This window comes from Oncorhynchus kisutch, linkage group LG20, assembly GCF_002021735.2.
Source record: "Oncorhynchus kisutch isolate 150728-3 linkage group LG20, Okis_V2, whole genome shotgun sequence".
Classification (NCBI taxonomy): Eukaryota; Metazoa; Chordata; class Actinopteri; order Salmoniformes; family Salmonidae; genus Oncorhynchus; species Oncorhynchus kisutch.
The window spans coordinates 8030286-8038706 of record NC_034193.2 but is presented as its reverse complement, the minus strand read 5'-3'; the positions used below and the strand labels follow the sequence as shown (position 1 = coordinate 8038706).

The 8421-nt window shown below is 40.0% G+C and overlaps 1 protein-coding gene across 1 annotated transcript; it reads left to right on the top strand.

The window, feature by feature from the left end:
- Window positions 1-2180: 2180 nt before the first annotated feature.
- On the top strand, window positions 2181-7422 carry lrit2 (leucine-rich repeat, immunoglobulin-like and transmembrane domains 2). Its single transcript, XM_020474814.2, has 3 exons — window positions 2181-2350; window positions 2615-3402; window positions 5959-7422. Exons 1-3 carry the CDS (start codon window positions 2238-2240, stop codon window positions 6804-6806), a joined length of 1749 nt encoding a protein of 582 aa, XP_020330403.2. The 5' UTR covers window positions 2181-2237; the 3' UTR covers window positions 6807-7422.
- Window positions 7423-8421: the final 999 nt, after the last annotated feature.

Below are 8421 nucleotides of genomic sequence, written 5' to 3'. Positions count from 1 at the left end.
ATCAGCACCATGGGTAGTGCCACCTGATATGTTTCCTGTGCAGTGTTGGAAAAAATACCCAATTGTCACACCCGAGTAAAAGTATAGATACCTTTTACTCAAGTAAAAGTGACCTCGTAAAATACTACTTGAGTAAAAGTCTAAAAGTATTTGGTTTTAAATATTCCTAAGTATCAAAAGCAAAAGTACAAGTAAAAGTATTAATAATTTCAAATTCCTTATATTAAGCAAACCAGATGGCGCCATTTTATTTACAGATAGCCAGGGGCACACTCCAACACTCAGACATCATTTACATGCGAAATATGTGTTTAGTGAGTCCGCCAGATCAGAGGCAGTAGGGATGACCAGAAATGTTCTCTTGATAAGTGTGTGAATTAGACCATCTTCCTGTCCTGCTAAGCATTCAAAATGTGATGAGTACTTTCTGGGTGTCAGGGAAAATGTATGCAGTAAAAAGCACATAATTTTCCTTAGGAATGTAGTGCAGTAAAAGTAAACGCTGACAAAACATATAAATAGTAAAGTACAAATACCTCAAAAAACGATTTAAGTAGTACTTTCCAGTATTTTTACTTAAGTACCTTACACCAGTGTTGGTTTGGTGTACAACTTGTTTCCTTGTCATGGTCACTGTAGTCCTTTACTTTGTACACGATCATCTGTACAAATACCCCAAAAAACGATTTAAGTAGTACTTTCTAGTATTTTTACTTAAGTACCTTACACCAGTGTTGGTTTGGTGTACAACTTGTTTCCTTGTCATGGTCACTGTAGTCCTTTACTTTGTACACGATCATCTGTACAAATACCCCAAAAAACGATTTAAGTAGTACTTTCTAGTATTTTTACTTAAGTACCTTACACCAGTGTTGGTTTGGTGTACAACTTGTTTCCTTGTCATGGTCACTGTAGTCCTTTACTTTGTACACGATCATCTGTACAAATACCCCAAAAAACGATTTAAGTAGTACTTTCCAGTATTTTTACTTAAGTACCTTACACCAGTGTTGGTTTGGTGTACAACTTGTTTCCTTGTCATGGTCACTGTAGTCCTTTACTTTGTACACGATCATCTGTACAAATACCCCAAAAAACGATTTAAGTAGTACTTTCCAGTATTTTTACTTAAGTACCTTACACCAGTGTTGGTTTGGTGTACAACTTGTTTCCTTGTCATGGTCACTGTAGTCCTTTACTTTGTACACGATCATCTGTACAAATACCCCAAAAAACGATTTAAGTAGTACTTTCCAGTATTTTTACTTAAGTACCTTACACCAGTGTTGGTTTGGTGTACAACTTGTTTCCTTGTCATGGTCACTGTAGTCCTTTACTTTGTACACGATCATCTGTACAAATACCCCAAAAAACGATTTAAGTAGTACTTTCCAGTATTTTTACTTAAGTACCTTACACCAGTGTTGGTTTGGTGTACAACTTGTTTCCTTGTCATGGTCACTGTAGTCCTTTACTTTGTACACGATCATCTGTACAAATACCCCAAAAAACGATTTAAGTAGTACTTTCCAGTATTTTTACTTAAGTACCTTACACCAGTGTTGGTTTGGTGTACAACTTGTTTCCTTGTCATGGTCACTGTAGTCCTTTACTTTGTACACGATCATCTGTACAAATACCCCAAAAAACGATTTAAGTAGTACTTTCCAGTATTTTTTACTTAAGTACCTTAGACCAGTGTTTGTTTGTGTCATGGTCACTGTAGTCCTTTACTTTGTACACTAACATCTGCAGACTATGTATGTCTGAAGACCTCTTCCAACATTCCTCAATTAAAAAGGCACTGCGAGCTCTTTGTTTTTTTGTGATCCTTTGTTTCATGCAGTATACAAATAATAGGCGTTGGGTATAGGGTGCCATTTTCTCAGCTGGTTTGTAAGTAAGGCACATCTATTGATTGCTTATTATGCTCCCTGATAATCTATTTCTATTTTTTGGGGTCAGGTCACATATTCAATATCAAGTCGTATTATTCCTGAAAACCTTCCCATTAATTCATAAGGATTAGTGAACATATGTTTAGTAGAGGCACATATAGACAGTCAGTCAATGAGGCTCATTGCTAAAAATACAAACCTCCGGTGTGTTTATCATGTCCTTTGGGGTCTTAAGAAATTGCGTCACTAGGAAGATTAAAGTAATAGCTTTACCTATACGGTCCGTCCCGGTGGAGATTCCCTGCTCAAATGCTTCACATGCGTTTCTGTTAAAGGAATATGGCCGCCAGCTTGTATTCAGTTTTAACTATAGCGTTGCTATTCTGTCGAGTTACTCCTGGATCAACATCTTGTTTACCCGGCTGCTCTTGCACAAATGACAACTCGGGAAGGTAAATTGTTTGTTGTCAATTATTTTGTAGGCTAACTAGTTTTGTACCGAGTTTCTTTACAGTGTCAGTACGTTATGCAGTCGACCTATTGACTGATCGACTTTAGCCTATTGCTAAACTCAATGGTGTTTTTCAGAACTTGTTTTAACAATGCACAATGTGGAGAGATAACTTAAATAACCTAGTTTTGTTTATTTCATTTAAACATTAAATTATAACTCTAACCGTACTTACATAACCCAGCATGTTTTTGTTTCATTTTAGATCCCTACTTTGCATGGAAACAGCCATGGGACGAATCCCAGACAATGTTCCAAATGATTTCAGTAAAATTCGAATAGAGAATTCTCATCTGACCGAATTACCCCGCGGCTCCTTCTCTAAAGTTAGTGCCTTGGTGTCTCTATGGTTGAATTTCAACGACATCACTCTAATGAACATCAAGAGTCTGGAGGGGCTGACGAATCTAACGGAACTACGGCTACAGGGGAACAAGCTGCGTTCAGTCCCATGGACAGCGTTCCAGGATACGCCGAACCTGAAGATTTTGGACCTGAAACATAACCGACTAGACGTGCTCCCGGAATCTGCCCTGAGACAACTTCCAGGCCTGACCTATTTAGACTTATCCTTCAATCAGCTTACTGTCATATCCAGGGATGTCTTCCTCAACTGGCCTCTCCTCAACACTCAAGAGAGAAAAGGAGGTACAGAGCCCAGCAGTGGAGAGACCAACGTTGTTTTAGCGCTGCACGACAACCCTTGGCTGTGTGACTGCCGCCTCAAAGGTTTCGTAGAGTTTATCAAAAGTGTTAGTCCGCCTCTAATTCTGATGAACTCGTACCTGATGTGCACGGGCCCCAGTTCCAGGGCGGGAAAGTTCTTCCACGAAGTCGGTTTGAAAACATGTATGAAGCCCGAGGCCTCAGCCTCAGAAAGCAACATGACGGTGTCACTGGGGGACAAGGTAACCCTCCGGTGCTTAGTCAAAGCCAGGCCTGACCCCGCCATCCACTGGTCATACAGCCTGAAGATTATACGGGGATTTACTGGTAAGGTTTTATTTAATTGCAACTTCTAAACTACCATCTATTAGATTGCTGTGACTTTGCTGCGGTAGGGTATTTACCAGTGACTGATATCACATGTCACCACTTTGATGACAGGATTTAAGCCAAGTAGGCTAAAGCATGTGTATTTCATACATTCATTTGACTATTGGTGTTTATAGATTAAAACAGACTATTGGTGTTTATAGATTAAAACAGGTAGACTATTGGTGTTTATAGATTAAAACAGGTAGACTATTGGTGTTTATAGATTAAAACAGGTAGGCTATTGGTGTTTACAGATTAAAACAGGTAGGCTATTGGTGTTTATAGATTAAAACAGGTATACTATTGGTGTTTATAGATTAAAACGGGGTTTGGTGGGCTATTGGTGTTTATAGATTGAAACGGGGTTTGGTTGGCTATTGGTGTTTATAGATTGAAACAGGGTTTGATTGGCTATTGGTGTTTATAGATAGAAACAGGGTTTGATTGGCTATTGGTGTTTATAGATTGAAACAGGGTTTGATTGGTTATTGGTGTATATAGATTGAACCATGGTTTGGTTGACTATTGGTGTTTATAGATTGAAACAGGGTTTGGTTGGCTATTGGTGTTTATAGATTGAAACAGGGTTTGATTGGCTATTGGTGTTTATAGATTGAAACAGGGTTTGATTGGCTATTGGTGTTTATAGATTGAAACATGGTTTGGTTGGCTATTGGTGGTTATAGATTGAAACATGGTTTGGTTGGCTATTGGTGTTTATAGATTGAAACAGGGTTTGATTGGCTATTGGTGTTTATAGATTGAAACAGGGTTTGGTGGGCTATTGGTGTTTATAGATTGAAACAGGGTTTTGTTGGCTATTGATGTTTATAGATTGAACCAGGGTTTGGTTGGCTATTGGTGTTTATAGATTGAAACAGGGTTTGGTTGGCTATTGGTGTTTATAGATTGAAACAGGGTTTGGTTGGCTATTGGTGTTTATAGATTGAAACATGGTTTGGTTGGCTATTGGTGTTTATAGATTGAAACAGGGTTTGGTTGGCTATTGGTGTTTATAGATTAAAACAGGTTGGCTATTGGTGTTTATAGATTGAACCATGGTTTGGTTGGCTATTGATGTTTATAGATTGAAACATGGTTTGGTTGGCTATTGGTGTTTATAGATTGAAACAGGGTTTGGTTGGCTATTGGTGTTTATAGATTGAAACAGGGTTTGGTTGGCTATTGGTGTTTATAGATTGAACCATGGTTTGGTTGGCTATTGATGTTTATAGATTGAAACAGGGTTTGGTTGGCTATTGGTGTTTATAGATTGAAACAGGATTTGGTTGGCTATTGGTGTTTATAGATTGAAACAGGGTTTGGTTGGCTATTGGTGTTTATAGATTGAAACAGTGTTTGGTTGGCTATTGGTGTTTACAGATTGAAACAGGGTTTGGTTGGCTATTGGTGTTTATAGATTGAAACAGGGTTTGGTTGGCTATTGGTGTTTATAGATTGAAACAGGGTTTGGTTGGCTATTGGTGTTTATAGATTGAAACATGGTTTGATTGGCTATTGGTGTTTATAGATTGAAACAGGGTTTGGTTGGCTATTGGTGTTTATAGATTGAAACAGGGTTTGGTTGGCTATTGGTGTTTATAGATTGAAACATGGTTTGATTGGCTATTGGTGTTTATAGATTGAAACAGGGTTTGGTTGGCTATTGGTGTTTATAGATTGAAACAGGGTTTGATTGGCTATTGGTGTTTATAGATTGAAACAGGGTTTGGTTGGCTATTGGTGTTTATAGATTGAAACAGGATTTGGTTGGCTATTGGTGTTTATAGATTGAAACAGGGTTTGGTTGGCTATTGGTGTTTATAGATTGAAACAGGGTTTGGTTGGCTATTGGTGTTTACAGATTGAAACAGGGTTTGGTTGGCTATTGGTGTTTATAGATTGAAACAGGGTTTGGTTGGCTATTGGTGTTTATAGATTGAAACATGGTTTGATTGGCTATTGGTGTTTATAGATTGAAACAGGGTTTGGTTGGCTATTGGTGTTTATAGATTGAAACAGGGTTTGGTTGGCTATTGGTGTTTATAGATTGAAACAGGGTTTGATTGGCTATTGGTGTTTATAGATTGAAACAGGGTTTGGTTGGCTATTGGTGTTTATAGATTGAAACAGGGTTTGGTTGGCTATTGATGTTTATAGATTGAAACAGGGTTTGGTTGGCTATTGGTGTTTATAGATTGAAACAGGGTTTGGTTGGCTGTTGGTGTTTATAGATTGAACCAGGGTTTGGTTGGCTATTGGTGTTTATAGATTGAAACAGGGTTTGGTTGGATATTGATGTTTATAGATTAAAACAGGGTTTGGTTGGATATTGATGTTTATAGATTGCTTTAAACAATGTATGACACTGCCTTTCTTGTAGGCAAACTCAACAATAATGCCTAATGCAACAAATAACATAAACAATACTGCATATTATACATGTACAATATGTTGATTTTTATCCACCCTTGTTGATTAAGTTGTAACATAATTCTCCTTTCTCTCCAGTCTCAGAGACCCGTGTGGACGATGAGACCATCAGATCTCAGCTGGTCATCCCATCCCTTCACCTGGCGGACCGAGGCGCTTACACCTGCTTCGCCAACAACTTCATAGGCAACTCCTCCGTCAGTGTCCTGGTTAACATCAAGTCTTTCAACGCCTCCTCCTCCTCCGTCAGTGCCGCCATGTCTCTACCCCCGTTCCCCCTGGCCTCAGCCGACGAGAACGTCTACATTGACATCCGCATCTCCAAGCAGACGGTCTACGGCATCACTCTGGAGTGGTACGCGGCGACGGACAACCCTGCAGAGACCTGGTTCACCATCCACTTGGGGAAATACCACTCTGAGAAAAAGGAGTTGACATACATCGGGCCGGGCATCAACACCTATTCGGTCAACGACCTCCTACCGGTTACTAAATATGAGGTGTGTGTAACGCTGAAGAACCAGATGCCCCGCGCCGGCCAGTGCATCGTGTTTGTAACAGGAAGTGACATCAGTCAGCTGGAACAACGGGAGAAGCTCATCCATATTATCGTGATCGTGTGCGCCATGGTGCTGGCGGTGCCCGTGGGGATGTACGCCTGCACCACCGACACCAGATGTACGTTCAGCTACCTGGACCGCTGTACGGAGCAGTGTAAGAGGAGGAGGAGGCAAGAGAAGACCCTGAGGACCAATGGGGAGAGACAGGGGACCTTCGACAGCCTCCAGGCCGCCAGCGATGAAGGACTCTGTGGAGACTCTGAAGAGGTGATGAAGAAGAGGAGTAAGTCCTCAGACGAAAAAAACAACCACAGGGGAAAAGCACAAGATCTACCAGAGACAACCACTGGAGCAAAGCTATATTAGCTGTAGGTTTAACGTTTAAAAATATCCACTAGAGACAACCACTAGAGACAACCACTGGAGACAACCACTGGAGCAAAGCTATATTAGCTGTAGGTTTAAAGTTTAAAAATATCTACTAAAGACAACCACTGGAGCAAAGCTATATTAGCTGTAGGTTTAACGTTTAAAAATATCCACTAGAGACAACCACTGGAGCAAAGCTATATTAGCTGTAGGTTTAAAGTTTAAAAATATCCACTAGAGACAACCACTGGAGCAAAGCTATATTAGCTGTAGGTTTAAAGTTTAAAAATATCCACTAGAGACAACCACTGGAGCAAAGCTATATTAGCTGTAGGTTTAAAGTTAAAAAATATCTACTAGAGACAACCACTGGAGCAAAGCTATATTAGCTGTAGGTTTAACGTTTAAAAATATCTACTAAAGACAACCACTGGAGCAAAGCTATATTAGCTGTAGGTTTAAAGTTTAAAAATATCTACTAAAGACAACCACTGGAGCAAAGCTATATTAGCTGTTTTTTTATTTCACCTTTATTTAACCAGGTAGGCTAGTTGAGAACACCTTTATTTAACCAGGTAGGCTAGTTGAGAACACCTTTATTTAACCAGGTAGGCCAGCTGAGAACACCTTTATTTAACCAGGTAGGCTAGTTGAGAACACCTTTATTTAACCAGGTAGGCTAGTTGAGAACACCTTTATTTAACCAGGTAGGCTAGTTGAGAACACCTTTATTTAACCAGGTAGGCCAGCTGAGAACAAGTTCTCATTTATAACTGCGACCTGGCCAAGATAAAGCAAAGCAGTGCGACAGGTTTAAAGTTTTCAAAAAAATATCCTCTAGAGACAACCACTAGAGACAAAGCTATATTAGCTGTAGGTTTAACGTTTTAAAATATCCACTAGAGACAACCACTAGAGACAACCACTAGAGACAACCACTAGAGACAACAACTAGAGACAACCACCAGAGACAACCACTAGAGACAACCACTAGAGACAACCACCAGAGACAACCACTAGAGACAACCACTAGAGACAACCACTAGAGACAACAACTAGAGACAACCACTAGAGACAACCACTAGAGACAACCACCAGAGACAACCACTAGAGACAACCACTAGAGACAACAACTAGAGACAACCACTAGAGACAACCACTAGAGACAACCACTAGAGACAACAGCTAGAGACAACCACTAGAGACAACCACTAGAGACAACCACTAGAGACAACAACTAGAGACAACCACTAGAGACAACAACTAGAGACAACCACCAGAGACAACCACCAGAGACAACCACCAGAGACAACCACTAGAGACAACCACCAGAGACAACCACTAGAGACAACCACTAGAGACAACCACCAGAGACAACCACCAGAGACAACCACCAGAGACAACCACTAGAGACAACCACTAGAGACAACCACTAGAGACAACCACCAGAGACAACAACTAGAGACAACCACCAGAGACAACCACTAGAGACAACCACTAGAGACAACCACTAGAGACAAAGCTATATTAGCTGTAGGTTTAAGACGTCTAGAGGAACACCTATCTGTAATAGTGGGGAACAGTCTTATTTGAAATGAAGCTTTAGGAAATA